Here is a 20,861-nt window from a genome sequence, read left to right on the forward strand (position 1 = left end):
CATACCAACTGGATCTCTTGCAGTGAATGATCTGGATGGCTTGCTTGCATCACCAACTCCAATTTCATTTTCAGCCCTAACACGGAACTGGTATTCATGATTAGGCAGTAAACCTGTAACAGTCATCTGTGTCCCTGCAATTGGGGACTTAACAACAGGGGCCCACCGAATGGCATGCTCTTCTTTTTTCTCAAGAATATAACCAGTTATAGGTTTTCCGCCATCATTATCAGGAGAGCACCACATAACCACCATTTCTTCTTTTGTAATTTTGGTAACCTCTGGAGCATCAGGTACACCTGGTCTGCTGAACTGGGTCCTTGCAACAATGGACTCAGTTTCAACAGCAGGGCCAGCACCCATCTTGTTCTCAGCTCTCACTCGGAATATGTATTCATTTCCTTCGATAAGGCGAGTAACTTTAGCTGAATTGGTAATAATAGCTGCTGAATGAATTGACCACACACCTCTCTTTGTCTCACATTTTTCTATGATGTAGTTATAGATCTCACAACCACCATCATCTTCTGGTATCTCCCATGTAAGCTTGCATCTGTCCACAGAAATGTCTGACACTTTCAGGTCTCTAATAGGACCTGGTCTGTCAAGAACATTAACCTTGGCCTCAGCAGAGCAGGTTCCAGCAGTATTTGTTGCAGTAATTGTGTATTTTCCAGTGTCTCCACGTCTTGAATTTGTGAGCAGGAATTTTGTGAAGTTGGTGCCAGTTTCAACTTGTACTCTTGGGCTTTTGGTGATATCTCCAGTGTCACCTTCTTTAGACCATTTTACATCAGGCTGAGGTTTACCTATAAGCTCTGCCTCAATTGGAATGGCATCTCCAGCTTTAACAACAAGAACACCCGCCAGTTTGACTTTAAGCTCTGGCTGTACAAGTTCCTCCTTTACAAGAACTTCAGCTGTCGTCACCCAGTTACTCTCTCCTCCCTCATTCTTTGTTTGAACTCTAAATTGATAAATTTGGTTCTCAATGCATCTGTCAGCCATGAAATAGGTTTCCTTTATAGCACCTTTGTGTAATCTTTCCCATTCATCTGCTTCTTTAGGCTTCTTTTCAATATGGTAAGCAAGGTTACGACTACCACCATCGTATTCTGGTTTCTTCCATTTGAGAAAGACAAATGTCTTGCCAATTTCAGAGATTTGGAAGTTCTCTGGCTCACCAGGTTTCTCAACTGGATCAACAGCAAGGACTGGTGCTTTTGTTTCTGTTGGTGGACCAGCTCCAATTTTATTCTCTGCGCTCACACAGAAGAAATATTCACATTTCTCAACAAGTGGAGCTTTGAAAAGTCGTTTGGTGCAGTCAGAAGTAACAACTGTCCATCCTCTTTGACTTGGTTGTCTGCACTCAATTTTATAATTAGTAATTTCAGTGCCACCATTATCCTCTGGATTTTCCCAAGAAACCATACATGAGTCTTTAGTCACATAAGCAACCTTTAAATTCTGACAGGCTCCTGGAATATCAAGTACATTGACAATAATTGTAGCTTGTGCTTGACCACTGCTATTCTTTGCTTGAATTGCATATTTTCCATAATCAGCTCTAACAGCTTCCTGAATTACCAGCTCAACAAGAGGGAAGTTATTGTTCATCTCAGTGCGTTTATCTCTGCCTAAAACTCTTGCATCTTTAGTCCAAGTGATTTCAGGGTCAGGTCTGCCCTTAACACGGGTTACAAGGTTGATGATTTGCCCTGCTCTAACTGTTAGGAGGTCACGACAAGCAACATCAACAGTTACATCAGGGGGAACAAGAATGTCTTTGGCAAGCACAGTTTCCGTGAGTTCTCTTGGCTCACCATCTCCAACCTTGTTTGAGGCTCTAATACGAAATCTGTACTCTGTGCCTTCACTAAGTCCAGGTACTCTAAATACACAAAACTTGATTAGATCCTTATTTATTCTATCCCACTGTGCAGAACCTGATTTCTGGCATTCAACAACATAGCCTAGGATGGGGCTGCCACCATCTCTGGAAGGTTTGGTCCATACCAAATCTGCATATGACTTGCTCCAGTCCTTCAGCTTAATGTTACTTGGAGGCCCCGGAGGAGTAATTGGACGTTTAGCTTTCACTGGGTCTGATGGATATGAAGGCTCACTTACACCAGCAACATTTTCAGCAAAGATTCTGAATTCATAGCTATTGCCCTCAAACAGACCACAGACCCTGTATCTTACATCCAAGACTGGTGTTTTATTGACACGAATCCATTTACCAGTCATCTCCCTGCGCTCAACAATGTAGCCACTTACAGGGCTTCCACCATCAGTTTCTGGTTCAGTCCATGACAGTGTTACAGCATTTTCTGTTATGTCAGAACATGTTGGTTGGCCAGGAGGACCTGGTGGATCAAACATATGCTTGGCAATAGTGGGAGGACTTTCAAGGCCAGCACCGATGCCAATTTTATTCTCAGCACGTACACGTACAATATATTCACGTCCCTTCTCCAAACGTGGGACTTTGGCCTTTGTGCTTGTGCTTCCAGAACTCACAACTGACCATGGCTCCCAAGGCTTCTTGACATCCTTCTTCTCTACAACATAGTTCATCAAAGGTGTGCCACCATCATCTTTTGGTTCACGCCACTGGATTATCATATGATCAGGGGTAACCTCAAGGATATTTACAGGACCAACCGGAGCAGATGGAACATCAAGGACTGTAACATGTAGAGCAACAGACTTGCTTCCAGCAGGGTTTGCCACAGTAAGGCCATACTCTCCGCTGTCAGTTCTGACACATTCACTAATAGTCAAGACAGTTGAATTTCCTTCAGTAACAATCTTAAATTTGCCCTCAGTTTTAAGCTCATTTCCTTCACTTTGCCACTTGGCTGTTGGAGTTGGGATTCCATGCATGACTGCTGGGAGGACGACTGTACTGCCAGCTTTCACAACAAGACCCTCAATAAGCTTCACATCAACTTCAATAGTTGGAGCCACTGGAAAAAAAAAACATTTAATTAACCTTGAGCATAATAAAATGTAATATGTTGTCAGTAATTTTTAAATATAATATTGTGTAAGCCTTACAGGTTTTTTCCTGGCAAGTAATTGGCACACTGGTGTCTGGTCGGCTAATGCCAATTGCATTTTGTGATTTTACACGGAATCTGTAGGTTTTGCCCTCCACAAGTCCAGTAACATGGCATTGAGGATTGCTGACAGTCTTGAAGGTCACCCAGTCGGTAGCACCATCTTCTTGATGTTCAACAATGAATCCGGTGATCTCACTTCCACCTGTGCGATCAGGCCACTCCCATTGAAGCCATACTTCAGTTTTGTCTGCATCCACATGATGCAGATTCTTGGGTGGACCAGGAGGATCTTTAGGTAAAAATATACAAATTAATTAAACAAACTGGTATAAAATAGTTAAGCATTGAAAAGTAACATTATATTTAATACTTACAAAGTGGATCAACTGCCTTGATAGGCTTGGTGGTTTCAACAAATGCACTCCTGCCAAACTGATTCTCAGCTGCAACTCTGAAGAGATACTGAATTCCCTCCATCAGATATTGAGCCATAAGGCTAAGCTTTTTAGATGCAGCACAAACTGGAACCCAGTTCTCAGCTGCTACATCTTTCTTTTGCACAACATAGTGGGAGATCACAGCACCACCATCATCTTCTGGCTTTTGCCATGTCAGATAAGCTGACTCACTTGTGACTTCAGAGATTTTAAGATTCCTTGGTGGTCCAGGTTTATCTAAAAAAAAAAAAAAAAGATTAATCTAGATATCTAACGAATTATAGAAAATATGTGTACTGTTAAGCATTTATTCTTAAAACATTCTTACCAAGAGCAAGAACAGTGCAGGTAGCAGATTTAGTTCCAGCTGCATTTTGAACAGTGATGGTATAATTGCCACGGTCAGCACGGGTACACTTCTTAATGTGAAGTTTGCTTCCACTTGCTGTAACCTCAATAAGACAATGAGCAGGAACTTCACCATCATTCTTTTTCCAAGAGACAGTGGGAATTGGCATGCCCTTAAATGTGGCACTAAGTGTGATGTCTGTTCCAACCATGGCAAGGTGGTCACGTGCCATATTGGCATCTAACAGCAACTCCGGTTCCTCTGCATGAGAATTGAGATTAGAAGGATATGAATTATTAATATATTTTTATCTTCCAGTATGTGAACAACATACCTCCAGTTAAATATGTGTAATTATAAAGCAACAGCTACCTTTCAACACTACTGTTTTCTGAATATGTAAACAAAAAGGAAGAAATTACCAAGTCTGTCATGAACTTTCACTGGTTCCTTGACATAAGCAGGCTCAGATTTTCCAGCTGCATTCACAGCCATAATTCTGAATCGAAACTCTCCACCTTCTGGTAGATTTGTCACAACAAACTTGGTGTCTGGGCATGATTCAGGTGATTCATTTGCCTGGATCCATTCGATTGCACCGGGCTTCTGATACTCAATCAAGTAACCAAATATTTTCCCTTTACCATCATGGCGAGGAACACGCCATGACAGACTTACAGAATCTTTAGTCTTGTCAACAGCTTCAGGCAAAACAGGTGGGCTTGGCTTAACTATTAAAGAATAAGTAAATAAAGAATTATCAAAAGTACTATTTCTTGATATGCATTAAGAAAAAGAAACCATCAAAACATGAAGACCTACCAATGGGATTCTTAGCAAGAATAGGTTTACTGGGAAGGCCAGGATCTCCAGTTCCAATTTCATTCTCTGCCATTACACGGAATTCATATTCACAGCCTTCAACAAGGTCTTGTACCCTATACTGTGTAGCAGGGTAGATTGGATCTCTGGTTGCACGAGACCATCTCTTAGCTGTGGGCTCCTTCCTCTCCAATATATAGTTTGTTATGGGCTTTCCACCATCACGAGGACGGTTCCAAATCACCAGTGCTGAATCATGGAAGACGTCTTTTACAGTGGGTTGCTCAGGTGCCTCTGGTACCCCTGTAATAAGGTGAAGGATATCAGGAACAAAACATAACATTTTTATAGGCTTAAATTTACAATATTTTTTTGTGTTTTTACATACTGAATAGATCTTTAGCTTTCATCTCCTCTGACTCCAGTGGGTCACTTATGCCATACAGGTTCTCAGCACTAATTCTTATGATGTATTCACGACCCTCTACAAGCTTAGGTACTTTGCAGTGGGTTTTTGTGGTGGCAGATGTTACAGTTGTCCACATGTCCCTGTTTGCATCTCTCTTCTCAATTATGTAGTTAGAAATTTCACATCCACCATCATCAAGAGGGGGCTTCCAAGAAATAACCATGTGATCTCGGTGAACTTCCTCAAATACAACTGGGCCCTCTGGAGGCAATGGTCGATCTAAAAATGCACAAAATATACATAGATAAGAGAGGTTGCTTTTGTTAGTCATCAGACCAAAATATGTATTTTTTTATTCATCATATTATTTTATAGTTTAGTAAACATTTGTCTTGTTTCATGAGACTTACCTGCAATTGTGACATTACAAATGCCTTTACGAGCACCAGTACAGTTTTCAACTGTTACACAGTATTTGCCACTGTGTCCACGCTGAGCTTTAATAATACCCAGGCACATAGTGGTAGTAGTATTTTTGAACTTGATGTGGTCATCTGCTTTTAGTTCTTTGTCATCTCTTGACCAGGTGACAGTTGGGGCTGGTTTTCCAGTATACCGCCCCTGTAGTGCAAAGCTTTCACCAACACGAACAACAACCTTATCACGGAAGTCCAGCTCAATTGTAGGGGGCTCTAAAATGGGAAAAAGAAAAAATATCACATCATGAACACTTAGATAATAGCTAGTGTAATGTGGTGTACCAAATGAAGAACAATTGAAGAGCTAAAAAAAAAAAAACTCACCAAGTTCGTCTTTACATGTAATTGGCTTAGTGGAGAAGGATGGTTTGCCTGGACCAACTTCATTCACTGCACTGACACGGAATTCATAGGTGTCGCCTTCACGAAGACCATCATAAGTGTATTTCCTATCCATAAGTTTCTCTTTGGTCAGTCTGACAAACTTGTCTTTGCCAATCGTGCGAGCCTCAAGAATGTAGGATAACACCTCAGACCCTCCATCATACTTAGGTGGCTTCCAAGTCACACTGATATAGTCTTTGGTGATGGCAGTCACCTCAAGATCTTCTGGACGGTCTGGAACATCTAGTCAAAAAAAGGTCAAATGATGATTAGCTACCATCAATGCGGAATTTTATTGTACAGTTGCATTAATTGGTCATATAGTTTCAAGCTATTTTAAAACCAGAAAAAATAGAAAAATAAAGAAAAATACTTACTAATGCGATCTTTAATCACAATTTCACATGCTGTTTGGCAGAAAGGACCTACTCCAATTGCATTTTCAGCTGCGACTCTGAAGAAATATTCCTTTTTAAGCACCAGATTATTTACTACAGCATTTTGTCTGCCTGCTGTATAAAAGCAAGATGTCCAAGCCTTGCGATCAGCTTCACGTTTCTCAATTATGTAGTTGGAGATGGCAGATCCACCATCATCATCAGGGAAAAACCAGTTCAGCTTGCATGAGTCACTTGTAAGGTTTTCTGCTGTAAATGGTGCCCCCACTGGACCAGGGATGTCTGAAGTAGCAAAATAAGAAAAGAAACTGTAGTTTCTATAACATAGCTATTTCACAGTAATGTATAGATTATTTGTGTCTGATAATTCTTACTTACCAAGAACGTCAACAATAACAGACTTCTTCACTTCTCCTCCATCATTCTTGGCTGTTATTGTATAAACACCTCGTTGTGCCCTAGTGCAATCTTTAATTACCATGGAACAGCTGATTGAGGTGGTTTCAATAACAGCTTCTGATGGGACTGGATACCCATCTCTGCTCCATGTTATCACAGGTGGAGGTTGGCCTGACACATAAGCGATGATACGAATAACACCTCCTGCATGAATAACCATCTTCTCCTTTACTGAAATGTCCAGCTCAAGGACTGGCAAAACTGAAATGGCAAAAACAAATTTTCATTAAATTATTATTGCATATAAATCCTTATGTTTTTTTTCCCTCCACACAAGCAATAAAATAGCACTTAATTTGCAGAATGTTGAATCACTGAGACTTACTTAACCGGTCCTTCATTTCAAGAGCATCAGCAACTTCGCCTGGTTCACTCAGACCAGCAGCATTGAATGCCAAAACTCTAAACTTATACAATGCATTCTCTTTCAGTCCAGTGACCACAAATTTAGTACCTCTAACTTCCTTGTCTTTGGCCTGGAACAGAAGGAAGATTTTATTTGTAATGTATAAAGAGTACATTAACATGCTTTGCTAAAATTTAAATATTTGGGTATACATAAATCTTAAACAAACCTTAACCCATGCTTCTGTGCCCTCCTCTTTGTATTCAACATGGTAGCCCATTATCTTTGAACCTCCATCCTTCAATGGTGGAATCCATTCCAAGTCTGCTGTGGTCTTAGTCCAGTCCGTGACTTTCGGAGTTGGGGGCGAAGGAGGAGCTACAAGAAAACAGGTTTGTCATAGTTTGAGTCTCTATTACTAAAAAACGATATGCCATTGGATCTGACACTGTATTGTTTTCCTACCTATTGGAGCTCTAGCAAATGTTGGATCAGATGGCTCACTTGGAGGTCCACATCCTGCCGCATTAATTGCAATCACGCGGAACAAATACTGAGATCCCTCAATGAGCCCTGTGACTCTGTGTGACACACCAAGTGGCATGGGCCTGACTGGATCACGAGTTACTCTGCTCCAGCGTTTAGATGTGGTTTCTTTACGCTCAAGCCAGTAGCCTGTGATTGGAGTGCCTCCATCTGAGTCTGGCTCTTCCCAGTTCACAGTCATGGAGTCTATTGTGATGCTAGAGAGTGTTGGCTTGTCACATTGGCCAGGTGGCACTAAAAAATAGACATAAAATAACATCAGTGTTATCAAGTGAAATAAATGTAGGACTAATCTAAACATATAACATGTCTCTAATTACATAAACTTTAAATATGTGAATGAATACTTACTGAACACATCTCTGGCTACTTCAGGTTCACTATCAAGAGGATCACCAACACCATATTTGTTTTGAGCCCTAATCCTGAAAATGTACTCATGGCCTGGCATTAGATTGTCAACCGTGAATATTCTCTCTTTGGGTTCACTAGTGACAGGTATCCAAGTCTTCCTGTTGGCAACACGTCTCTCAATAGTGTAATTTGTAATTTTGGAGCCACCATCATCCTTAGGAGGCAGCCATGACAGTGTTATCTGTTCAGCATGAATTTCCTCAAATTTAATGGGTGCAGATGGAGCCCCAGGACGCCCTGTTTAAAAGAAGAAAGAATTATGTTACTTCTAATAACAACACCTACATCTCTTCATATGAAAAATTGGTTGTTGAAATTTACCTAGAACATTAAGCCTCATTTCTTTGGAAATGGTGCCAAGGCTGTTGCTAGCAGTAAGAGTGTAGAGGCCTGTATCTGAGCGTTTGCCCTGCTGGATCAACAGTGTGCAGCTATCATCAGACACAAGTTTGTTAATGTGCTCATCATACTCAACATCAACCTTGTTTTCACTTTTGTGAGGAGGAGCCTTCTGCCATGTAAGTGTTGGAAATGGACAGCCCTTAATCTTAGCAACAATATGAATATCTGCACCCTGTTCAACCTCCATGAATTCTGGAAGCTCAATGGAAGGTGCCCCTAAAAGTGAAAGGAAGAAAGAATTTGTACACCATGCAACCCAAATTCACTGAATTCCTTTATGTGTGTTGCTTTGTACGCACTGTTCTGGTCCTTAATAATGATTGGTCCAGCTGTAGAGGATGGTCTACTGGCACCAACCTCATTCACAGCCTTAACACGGAATTCGTATTCAGCACCCTGGTGGAGATCCTCCACTTTGAAAGTGGTGGTATCAATATCACGGCGGTTGCACTGTCTCCAGGACTCTTGCTGGTTTCCACTGCTATCCCACCACAGATGTTCAACATTGTAGTGAGTTACAGGTGCACCACCATCATTCTTTGGTGGCTTCCATGTCAGAGTCACAATGCCCTTGGACACATCAACGATTTTGACTCTTGTGGGTGGATCAGGAGGATCTGCAAAAATTCAGTGTTATGAATAGTCAGGATAAACTGTATTTAAACATTTTTTATTTTACAAAAGCACATTGTTTTGTTGTTATTATGACTATGCACAAATAGAAGTAGACCCTTTGCAGTTTCAAATTACGCCTTATCTGTACAATCAAAGATCGGTGCAGTCTTCAGGTTAATGATAGACTCGTTTACAAAATACACTTACGAATAGGATCTCTGGCTTTAGTCCGCTGAATGGTTGTGATATGAGGTCCTAAGCCAAAGCGATTCTCAGCTCTTACACGGAACAAGTATTCTTGTCCTTCAATGAGGTCTGGCACAACTAAGGACTGTGTTGCGCAAGCTGGGTTGACCTTTGTCCAAGCCTTTCCTTCAACAGTCTTTTTCTCAACAAAGTAGCTCTTGATTCTGTCACCCCCATCACAGTCTGGTGGCTTCCAGCTTAGTCTACATGTTCCACGTGTGATGTCACTGACTTTGAGATCTGTAGGAGCTCCAGGCAAATCTAGAAAAAAAGAGACATGGTATAATGAGATATGATATTATGTGATATGATACATACTTCTAAACTTATATTTTAATGAAACTACTACTGTTTCAGGTTGTGATGTTTTGTATTTTAAATATAATGTTGCTTACCAAGTACATTCACGCGCACTTTAACGATTTTGGTGCCAGCCTGGTTGCTGGCAGTGATGATGTATCGCCCAGAGTGGTTTAATTTACATTCAGGGATTGTCACTACTGATGTTGTATCACTGGATGATATCTGCAAAGTTTAAATGTAAAATGTATTATTTAAATAATGCATGTTTGTTTGGACTTAACAAACTGAGTGTTTTGAAAAAAATATTAATAATCCTACTTCTGAATCTTCTGGCAAAGTATGACGCTCATTCTTTTTCTCTGTTGGGGCAGTTCCATCAAAGTCCCATGTAACATTCGGAATAGGTTTGCCAGAGATGGTGGCTGGAATCTTGATGGTTGTTCCAGCATGACAATTCAGAAGCTCATGAGCTGTGACCTCCATGGTAATGACAGGTTCCTCTGTGAACAAGTCGAGTTACACATATCTTTAATCATATATAACTTTCTACATGTATGTATTAACTATTACTCTATATTATTGCAACACATCTGCACAAATGTAAGGCTTACCCAGAATATCTTGTACAATGGTATCGGCAGTTCTGGGACTTGGCTCAGATTCACCAGCAGCATTGACAGCAACAATCCTGAACCTGCATTTTTTATTCTCTTTAAGCCCTGACACAGTGTATGAATTGGTTAGGATCAGCTTATCCGGTGTATTGATCCTTTTCCACTCATGTGAACCTTCATCCTGAACTTCAACAATGTAACCCTTTATTGGACTTCCTCCATCTTTTTCTGGTGAGGTCCAGGAAAGACTCACGCTGCTTGTGGTTTTGTCTGATACTTCAGGTGCTGGTGGTTGACCTGGTGGGTCTACAAGTAACATTTAAGAATGTAAAGTTTTATTCATTAGAAACTGGAATTCATAAACCTGTCAAAGAAATATTACTTACTTCTTGGATCAAGTGCAAACACACACTCTGTTGCTTCACTTGGAGGTCCAACGCCAGCTGCATTCTGAGCCATTACACGGAACTGGTACTCGGCACCCTCAATAAGGTGGAGCACATTGTATTCCAGGCCCTTGACTGCTGGTTTTGTTACTGGAGCCCTGTTAACACGACTCCAGTACACAGCTCCTCTCTCTCTCTTTTCAAGCCAGTAGCCTTGAATGGTTGAGCCACCATTGTCTTTTGGAGGCTCCCAAGTGACCAACATGGATAAGCAAGTGTGACCAATAATCCTTGGTCTCTGGGGAGGCCCAGGAAGACCAAATGGATCTTTGAGTACAACCTTTTCTGATTCACAACCATCACTGACCCCGTACTTGTTCTCAGCTTTGATCTGAAACTGGTAGGTACCATAGGCCTCCAACTTGTACACCTTCAGAAGGGGATTAAATCACATTTAGAGCATTTAAAAGCACATATCACAGTCTAATTCTAAAAAGGACTGTCTCATAGTAATATGTATTAATAATATATATTAACCCCATAACGTCTGTCTATGATGCAGCATGTCAACTGTTCCCAGTCAGACTTCTTTTTGCTGGCATCTCTCTTCTCAATGATGTAGTTAGTGAGGTCACTTCCACCATTGTCCTCTGGAGCATCCCAGGTTAGGTAGCAAGACTCAGCTTTGATGTCAGACACCACAATGTTTCTTGGTGCCAATGGGCGATCTAGGGAAACAACACTACCACAGTTATGACATCCCCTCAATGCATCATTAAAGTAATCTTGTAACAGAATTGCTGAAAATAAAGAGTTGCATCCTACATAACTTAATTACAGGAAAAGCACCATGTAACTTGTAACAACCAATACTACTTCCCATTTGGTGAAAATTCTATAAGCTTAAGTAAAATCAAACACTGAACATGATTTAAAGTCTTACCCAAGATATCCACTCGTATTGTCCGTTGACCTACTCCACGGGTATTTGTGGCAGTTAACTTGTAAATGCCTGTATCTTGTCTTACAGTTTCAGGAATACCAATTTTGGTATTGATAGTTTGCCTGTTAATCTCCTCTGATTCCAATGTCATTGTCTCAGTAGGTTGGTCAATAACTACTCCATTCTTTGTCCACTCAAAGGTAGGCAAGGGTAGGCCAAGAATTTCAGCAGGAATTTCAATAGCTGCTCCCTTCTTGACAATAATGGCATCACTCTTAAAGAATTTCAACCACGTAACAGTTGGTGAATCTAAAATAGAGGAAAAATATAAATGAAAAGATTAAGGTATGAATTTGATAAAAAACTTAAACTAAATGTGTTCAAAAGTTGTCAATGATTTACATTATAGGGAGTGATACATACGTTCATCATCCTGAATATTGACACTGATTGGTTTGGATGGTTCTCCATCTCCAACCTCATTGACAGCTTTGACTCTGAAGTCATACATCATGTTCTCAGAGAGACTTTCCAGAGTGATGGTGAGGTCTTTGCAGAGTTGCCGATTGGCAACATCAAATTCGTTGCTGTCTTGTCTCACCTTTTCAACATAGTAGCCTCTGATTGGAGAACCACCATCGCTACGGGGAGGTTCCCAAGTCAAAGTAATAGTGTTCTTGGTCCTTTCCGTATAGTGCAATTTCTCTGGGGCAGATGGAACTCCTAAAATTTCAATAAAGTCAACATTGTTTATTGCATTTGTATGAAAACAAGTAATACAAATTATAAAATGAACATAATTTAAATGTATTTTCAATAATGAGATAAAATAATTTTTTCTCATGAATTTATTATTCTGTTTTATTTACCTTTGGGATCCACTGCTAAAACAGGTCCAAGGTCAACAGGAGCACCAAGGCCATACTTGTTCCTTGCAACTACACGGAACATATATTCTTCTCCATCAAGAAGACCAACAATGTCACATTTGCAAGCAGCAACTTCTAAGGGTTGTCTGTAAATGTGCATTTTGGCATCTTTTCTTTCAACAACATAGCCCATGATGTCACTTCCACCATTATCCAGAGGATCTGACCAGGTGAGTGAAATCATCTTCTTGGTCACATGAACTGTCTTAAGGTCAACCACTGGTCCGGGAACATCTTTTGTACAAAAAAAAAATAGAACACGAAAACATCCCAATCAGAGGTTACATTTCAGGTTTTAAAAGCAAACAATTTTTTAAAGAAAATAATTTAACTTACCCATCACGTCCACCTTAACGGAGGCAGACTTTGTTCCGCTGGGGTTGGTACCTGTGATCTGGTATATGCCATGGTCAGTTCTCAAAGCATTTTTGATGGTTAAACTGCTGTTTTTTCCTTCTGTCTCAATAACTGTGTGTTCCTTGTCTGGCTCTGCATCATCTTTTGTCCACTTAACTTCTGGTACAGGGCGACCAGTAACAACAGCAGGGAGACGCAATGTTTCTCCAGCTCTAATGATGACTCCATTCTTTACAGTGACATCAAACTCAACCCCTGGGGCCTCTGTAAATTCAAGTACAGATTTAAAATTTGATCATAATTTATCTAATAGGCGCAAAGCAATGCTGAGACATATCTAAATCGGGGCTCATTGTTTAAAGAGTGTTAGGTCCTCTGTTGCACTCACTGTTTGTAGAAAGGAGAAAGTGCAACAAGTTTTTTAACATACCTTCTGGCTCTTTGGCCTGAACAGGTTCAGTCATGCCTGGTGCTCCATGACCTGCTTCATTTACAGCGTATACACGAAGGTAATAGTCAGCTCCCTCAGTCAGTCCAGTCACTGGACATGCCGAAGCTTTTTTGATGGTTAAACTGCTGTTTTTTCCTTCTGTCTCAATAACTGTGTGTTCCTTGTCTGGCTCTGCATCATCTTTTGTCCACTTAACTTCTGGTACAGGGCGACCAGTAACAACAGCAGGGAGACGCAACGTTTCTCCAGCTCTAATGATGACTCCATTCCTTACAGAGACATCAAACTCAACCCCTGGGGCCTCTGTTAATTCAGTACAGATTTAAAATTGGATTAGAATTTCTCTAATAATTGCAAAGCAATGCTGAGAGATATCTAAATCGAGACTCATTGTTTGAAAAAAAATCAAATTAAGAGCTTTAGGTCCTCCGTTGCACTCACTGTTTGTAGAAAGTAGAAAGTGCCACAAGTTTTTCTACATACCTTCAGGTTCTTTGGCCTGAACAGGTTCAGTCATGCCTGGGGCACCATGACCTGCTTCATTTACAGCGTACACACGAAGGTAATAATCTGCTCCCTCAGTCAGTCCAGTCACAGTGTATTTGCGGTCTTTGCATCTAAACTCAGTGCAGCGGACCCACTCTTTCTCTCCAACCAGACAGCGCTCAACATGATATCCAAGGATTTCTCCACCACCATTGTACAATGGAGGTACCCAACTGATATCGATAGTTGTATTTGTGACATCAACAATTTTTGGTGCAGGAGGGCCAGGTGGTACTGCAAAAATATTGTTACATTTAGTATAAATCATGAGTTTGGTAGCACTTTAGTGTGGTGATCATTTCTCACTATTAACTAACTATTAAATACACCCTTTGCCTCAATAAACTCCTAATTTGCTGTTTATTAATAATTAGTAAGGTAGATGTTAGGTTTAGGTATGGGGTAGGATTAAGGGATCTAAAATATGGTCATGCAGAATAAGGCATTAGTATGTGCTTTATAGGTACTAATAAACAGCCAATATGCTAGTAATATGCATGATAATAAGCAATTAGTTAATAGTGAGAATTTGTCCCTAAAGTGTTACCATGAATTTTATACTGATAAAAAAAAGAAACTATGAAACCAATCACAATTAAATATTTATACCAATTGATAGCCATATTTCCATATTTTTAATGTTACATTTTCATTTTTCACACTTACAGATTGCATCCATTGCAGTCTGAGGGTCAGTTGGTGGACTGAATTCTCCCGGGCCAGCAAGATTTTCAGCACAGACCCTGAATATGTAAACAAGGCCTTCCATAAGACCCTCAACCTTAACCGACAATGCATTAAGAAGATTGTTGTTCACTCTGGTCCAATATTTGCTGTTGACTTCACGTCTCTCAACCCAATAGCCCAAGATAGGGCTACCATTGTCCTTTGGCTCATGCCAGCTGAGAGCAGCTGTGCTGGAGGTGACCTCTCCAATTCTAGGTATGTTGGGAGCATCAGGTGGTTCTGAAAAACAATATTCAAATAATTTCAAATAAGCCATAATATAAGACAACTACTGTTCAAAGTATAACTAAAATATAATTTACCAAACTGATTCTTCGCAATAAGTGGTTCAGAGTAGCATGGATGTCCACAGCCAAACTTGTTTTCGGCTGTGACTCTGAAGATGTACTCCTTTCCTTCAATAAGCTTGGTTACAGGGTAATTGTATCCCTTGTGGGTCGAGGTCACAGTTACCCAACCAATCTCATCAGTAGTGTTGTCTTTCTTTTCCAGTATGTAGTTGATGATCTCACTGCCACCATCATCAAGAGGTGCATCCCACATGCAAACAACAGAGGTGTTCCTGATCTCATCAAATCCAAAGTTAACAGGGGGGCCAGGCTTATCTGTAAGTTACAACAAGCAGAAATGTTAATACATTTTTTTCATTAAATAAATTCTTAAGAAGATAATCATTGTAGTTCCAAAAGTAACTCGCCAAGAACATTGACTTCACACGACGCTGTTGCAAAACCATGGGGATTCTCAACTCTGATAGTGAAAATTCCATGGTCAGTTCTGATGGCATCACGCACCATCAGCGCAGTTTCACTCCTTTTGCTCTGGTCGAATGACAGGCGATCTAAAAGTGGTGGATGGAATTCTTCTTCGGGTTCAGGCTGAACAGACTTTTTCTTCTTTTTCACAATTTCTGTTTTTTTCTTAGCTGGTGGCTGCCTCACATTCTCATCATTTCTAAGCCATGTAACAGTTGGGTAGGGAGATCCAGATATGTAAGTATCCAATCTAATCTCCTCGCCCTTTTTGATACTGAGGCCAGATGCAATACGGGCATGGAGTGATACCTTTGGTGGTTCTGAAAAAAAACAAACAAAAACAAAACTGTTATATGTAATGTTTTACTTGACACACTGAAGAGTTAGAAAAGTTCACATATTCGAAACGAAACTGTAATAGATTTTGTTTTTTAACATACCAACAGGATCAGCAGCCTTAATCAATGGTGTACTGCGAGATGGGTCACTTGCTCCTGCAATGTTCTCTGCACGGACACGGAACTGGTATTCCTTTCCTTCCGTCAAGCCAGTAACAGTGTAGGAGAAACCAGGTACCAGATTTGGAATGCATCTTTCAAATCTGTCACCATCTTTTTCAATCTTCTCAAGAATGTACCCTGTGATTGGGCATCCACCATCATATGGTGGAGCCATCCAAGTAACAGTGATCGAATTTGAGGTGGGATTGTGTCCTTCAACCTCAATTGGTGGGTCTGGGCGTTCTATAATTAATAATGATAATAATAAAAATAATAGATAATAAGAATGTACATAAAATATAATTAATATTAATTAAAAAAATTAATTAAACTTACGTTTTTGTTCTTCTGTTATGACAGGATTACGGAGTTCAAGAAACTCGCCACTACCAATCTTGTTGACAGCCTTCACTCTGAAGTAATATTCACCATTGAGCATAAGATCTTTGACCACAAAACTTAAAACACTGTCTCTAGACATCACAGGTAAAAATGTCTTCTTCTGAGCTTCCCTACGCTCTAGAACATAGTGCAAGATCGGGCTACCACCATCACTTTCTGGAGGCTCCCAAGAGATCTTGCAAGAGTCCTTGGTGACCTCACTGGAAGAGATGTCCTTACATTGTCCAGGCAGGCCTTTTAATGGAAAATATGAGGCATTGAGGTATTTTTGAGCAGTAGGCTTTATAAGTGTGACAAGTGGAATCAGTTAAGACAGTTTGTATAACTAAATAGTTTCTTACCGATCACTTTTACGGTGATTGTGCCAGTTACTGAACCCAGACTGTTCTCAAGAGTAACAGTGTACTCGCCAGCATCTTCGTGTTTACACTTGAGAAGCTCCAGGTGAACGCGATTGAGTTCACATGTCAACGTCAGTCTGTCTTCAGTCTTTAATTCAGTGTCACCCTTTTTCCAGACCATTGATGGTTTTGGTATTGCTCTGTATGGGATTTTTACATCCATCTTCTCACCCTCAACAATTACAATGTCTTGGGTCTTGAGATCCATGGTTGGTGCACCTTTAAAATATTGAAAGATGTATTAAATACCAGTGCCAGAACAATAAAAAAAATATATATATACACACACACACTTATATACACTCATTCACAATGAATAACTGAATAGTCCTTACAGTCAGGGTCTTTAGCAAAGACACCATCTGAAATTTCAGAGGGATCACTGACTCCAATCGCATTGATAGCACGAACTCTCAGAACATATTTTTTCGCAGGAATGATGCCTTCCTCAGCCTTAAACCTGAGCTCTTTGACAGGACGAGCATTAATCCTCATCCACTTCTCAGTTCCAGCTTCCGACAGCTCAACATGGTAGCCTGTGACTGGACTTCCGCCATTCTTTTCTGGAGCTTTCCATGTAATGTTGATGTGCTCTCTGCTGGCATCAACAATCTTGACTTCAAGTGGAGGAGAAGGTGGACCTAAAAATCCACATTAATCAATGACGATTATGGTGTGTACATAATCTTCTATTACTAGCATTAGACCTGTATGTGTCGAATGCTATGCAATTATGCATAAAGTTAACATACTTATGGGATCCTCAATGGTCATGATAACAGTAGGTTCACTTGGGTGGCCAACTCCAGCTTCATTCTCAGCACGGACCTGGAACTGTACCTCAGAGCCTTCATCAACATCAGTCACCCTGTACTTGCATTCAGGGCCAGATGTCTTTCCAGACTTTACCCAGCGTGTGCCTACCTTCTCTTTCTTCTCAATAACATACCTATGAAAAGAATGGTTCATAAGACTTTTCTCTTTCTGCCTTGGAACACCACATGCAAAACACATCATTTTGTTTGAATTTTACAAAACCAGTGTTTTATACTTAATGTTCATACTTGGTTATGGGTCTTCCACCATCACTGCTGGGTGGTTCCCATTTCAGGTCAACATGTCTCTTGGACACCTCAACAACAGTCAAAGCGTAGGGTGGTCCAGGGTTTGCTAGAAAAGACAAGAATGACTAATTTTAATGAAAACTAACACACACACATACATAAATATATAAAATAGCTACAGATAAAATGTTGTTCAACTTACTGAAAGTATCCTTGGCCAAAACAGAGTCCTCTAGTTCACAAAACTCGCTTACACCAACTGCATTCTCAGCAGCAACACGGAACACATAAAGAGAGCCTTCATTCAGCGGAGTGACAGTATACTTGGCATCTTTCACTGTGGTATCCACAGGCTGCCAGGCCCTGCGTCTGACGTCCCTCTTCTCAACAACATAGTTGGTGATCGGAGAGCCACCATCACTATCTGGTTCAGTCCATTTCAGGTCACAGTTGATTTTAGTAATGTTAACCACCTCAAGCCAGCGTGGGGCATTTGGAGGATCTGTTGGAATGAGAATAACAAAAATAATATTATTGTTTACAGATCATTGCAGGTTGAATACAAAAATAAATGTATTGAAAATTGAGGTTTGATATTATGATAACATTCTGGTTAAGTCATCGTACACATACAAATAAATGTCTTGCTTTTTGACTTCTAGATACTGATATCTAGATATATTCTTGATGATATGATCTTGATATATATAATAGTTGACTATAATGACCATAATTATTAAACGAATCACTTTTCGAATCTTCTGTAAACACTCACAAAGTCTCTCTTTGCAGACAACAGGGTCACTTGGATCACTGGGTTCACTCTCTCCAGCAACATTGACAGCCTTGACTCTAAAAGAATACTCCTGCTTCTCCATCAGACCCTTCAATAAATGCTCTGTTGTTGGCACATCCTCAGCTACACGAACCCATTCCTCAGTTCCACTCTTTTGAAGCTCAATTATGTAGGACTCAATCTTAGCGCCGCCATCATGCTCAGGTCTGGTCCACTGCAGGTGTGCTGAAGTCTTGGCAATGTCTTTGATGAATGGTTTCCCAGGAGCCCAAGGAGGATCTAAAATAACATTTGAGATTCATTATTTCAAATGTTAATTATTTAATTGCATCAACATTGAAAAATAAATCCATAACATACCAATTGGATCTTTAATCAAAACTGGGTCAGTCTCAGCACTTGGCTTTCCTGGTCCTGCAAGATTCTCAGCCAAAACACGGAACCTGTACTTCTTCTTTGTTGGCAAACCTTTCACCCTGAAAAGGTAACATTAATTAGAGACTTTCTAGAGTTTTGCACTTCCTTTACCATTTAAATACAGACACAATGAAAATGATTACCCTACCTGTACGATGTGTCCTTAGCTGGCAGCTTGTTACACCTGATCCATTTGTCAGTCTCAGGATCAAACCTCTCAACCCAGTAACCAGTGATGGGGCTTCCACCGTCTTCATCAGGCTCAAACCAAGTCAGAGTTACAGCATCCTTTGTGATATCAGAAGGCTGAACCCTGGTTGGTGACCCAGGGGTATCTGAGTGACAGAGAAAGATACTTAATTTTGTAAATGTTAGGTAATAAATAAATAAATAATATAGTGTGTTGTACGCTTACCAAATGAATACTTTGCAACAATAGGCACATGCTCTGCAGGAGTCCCAATGCCATACTGGTTCTCAGCAGACACTCTAAAGATATACTCTTTCATAGGAACCAGTTTGGAGGCTTTGAAAGCAGTTTGTTTGATTGTAGCAGACAGTTTCTGCCACTCTTCTTTATCTGTGGGTCTCATCTCTACAATGTAATTGGTTACTGGGGAGCCACCATCATCTCTGGGAGCATTCCAGGCCAGACAGCAGGATTCATTGGTGATTTCAGAGATATCAAAAGCAGCCGGAGGGCCAGGTTTGTCTGTTTTTCAACATAATGACAAGACATTAATATTTACAATTACCACTGATTTCTTAATTTGATTATGCTGAAATGACAGATAACACCATACCAAGAATGTTGACGTCAACAGTTGCAGTGGCACGGCCACTAGTGTTGACTGCCTCAATGATATAGGTGGCCGTGTCAGATCTGGTTGTGTTTGCAATGGAAAGTGTGGAATGGCCAGGTTTTGTGTCGATAGTAATCCTATCATCTGGTTTCAGGACAAGGTCAGCCTTTGTCCATTTTACTCTTGGCTCCGGCTTGCCAAGCACATCAGCTGGCAAGTCAATCTTAGAGCCAGCCCTAGCAGTTAAGCCTGCTAGAAGCTTCACATCCAGCTGGATTTCTGGTGGCTCTGTAATATAATGTAAATGTTAATATATAGTGAATTCTAACTATTATTTAACTATTACATTGATGGACCTAGATCACTAACCTTTAGGATCTACAGCCAGGATCTCATCTGTAGCCTTGCATGGTCGGCTGGCTCCAAGTCTGTTCACTGCTCTCACACGATAGGCATACCACTGACCTTCAATAAGACCAGTCACCTGGAACCTGGGATACGTATAATGATAAAGGTTACAGACACATATGAATAATTATTAAACACACTATGTGCCATTACAGGGATGCTCATGAAGAATCACCACTCACTTAAGCTCAGGTATGGGATCTCCACAGGCTTCCCATTTGTCAGTGCCACGCTGGCATTTATCAACAATGTAGCCCTTGATAGCAGCACCACCATCATATCTGGGAGGTTCCCAGAGCAGGAAGATGTTCTTCGCTGATTTGTCTCTCCATTTCAGGTTCTCAGGAGGGTCAGGGACAGCTGTATTTCAAACAAGTTTCATTCACTGTCAAATTGTTCTTTATTTCATACCCCTCAAACTAAAAGAATGTAACACTTTTTAAGACTTACTGGCTGGGGAGGACACATTCACGGGTTCATCAATGTATGCTGGCTCTCCTGGTCCACATTTGTTGCAAGCAATAACACTGAACAAGTACTCCTTGCCCTCAATGACATCTGTGACGGTGTACTCGAGGTCCTGTACGCCTGACATCACCTGAAGAGCAGATGTTGTTAGAACCTAAATGTTTCACTGAGTGTACAAATACTGTAAACAAGTA

At 40.5% G+C, this 20,861-nt stretch overlaps 1 protein-coding gene across 1 annotated transcript in view; it reads right to left on the reverse strand.

Moving 5' to 3' along the window:
- LOC107714355 (titin-like) overlaps positions 1–20,861 on the reverse strand; it is a 137,730-nt gene that overhangs the window by 55,435 nt on the left and 61,434 nt on the right. Inside the window, 46 exon segments of the mRNA XM_016520177.1 lie at positions 6–2,975; positions 3,067–3,360; positions 3,446–3,745; positions 3,837–4,118; positions 4,280–4,588; positions 4,680–4,982; positions 5,068–5,367; positions 5,499–5,780; positions 5,892–6,194; positions 6,329–6,631; positions 6,728–7,009; positions 7,134–7,284; positions 7,384–7,532; positions 7,620–7,934; positions 8,052–8,351; positions 8,436–8,732; positions 8,816–9,133; positions 9,339–9,638; positions 9,773–9,902; positions 9,999–10,180; positions 10,292–10,600; positions 10,681–11,110; positions 11,218–11,408; positions 11,624–11,932; positions 12,047–12,346; positions 12,493–12,786; positions 12,889–13,173; positions 13,844–14,140; positions 14,573–14,872; positions 14,956–15,258; positions 15,351–15,728; positions 15,849–16,151; positions 16,245–16,544; positions 16,652–16,930; positions 17,047–17,352; positions 17,464–17,660; positions 17,776–17,881; positions 17,978–18,277; positions 18,551–18,850; positions 18,932–19,047; positions 19,137–19,323; positions 19,404–19,700; positions 19,792–20,079; positions 20,161–20,282; positions 20,382–20,559; positions 20,650–20,797. Of these exon segments, the coding sequence (XP_016375663.1) occupies positions 6–2,975; positions 3,067–3,360; positions 3,446–3,745; positions 3,837–4,118; positions 4,280–4,588; positions 4,680–4,982; positions 5,068–5,367; positions 5,499–5,780; positions 5,892–6,194; positions 6,329–6,631; positions 6,728–7,009; positions 7,134–7,284; positions 7,384–7,532; positions 7,620–7,934; positions 8,052–8,351; positions 8,436–8,732; positions 8,816–9,133; positions 9,339–9,638; positions 9,773–9,902; positions 9,999–10,180; positions 10,292–10,600; positions 10,681–11,110; positions 11,218–11,408; positions 11,624–11,932; positions 12,047–12,346; positions 12,493–12,786; positions 12,889–13,173; positions 13,844–14,140; positions 14,573–14,872; positions 14,956–15,258; positions 15,351–15,728; positions 15,849–16,151; positions 16,245–16,544; positions 16,652–16,930; positions 17,047–17,352; positions 17,464–17,660; positions 17,776–17,881; positions 17,978–18,277; positions 18,551–18,850; positions 18,932–19,047; positions 19,137–19,323; positions 19,404–19,700; positions 19,792–20,079; positions 20,161–20,282; positions 20,382–20,559; positions 20,650–20,797 (14,893 nt within the window).

Source organism: Sinocyclocheilus rhinocerous, unplaced genomic scaffold (genome assembly GCF_001515625.1).
Source record: "Sinocyclocheilus rhinocerous isolate Xijiao unplaced genomic scaffold, SAMN03320098_v1.1 scaffold449, whole genome shotgun sequence".
In the NCBI taxonomy this organism is placed as follows: Eukaryota; Metazoa; Chordata; class Actinopteri; order Cypriniformes; family Cyprinidae; genus Sinocyclocheilus; species Sinocyclocheilus rhinocerous.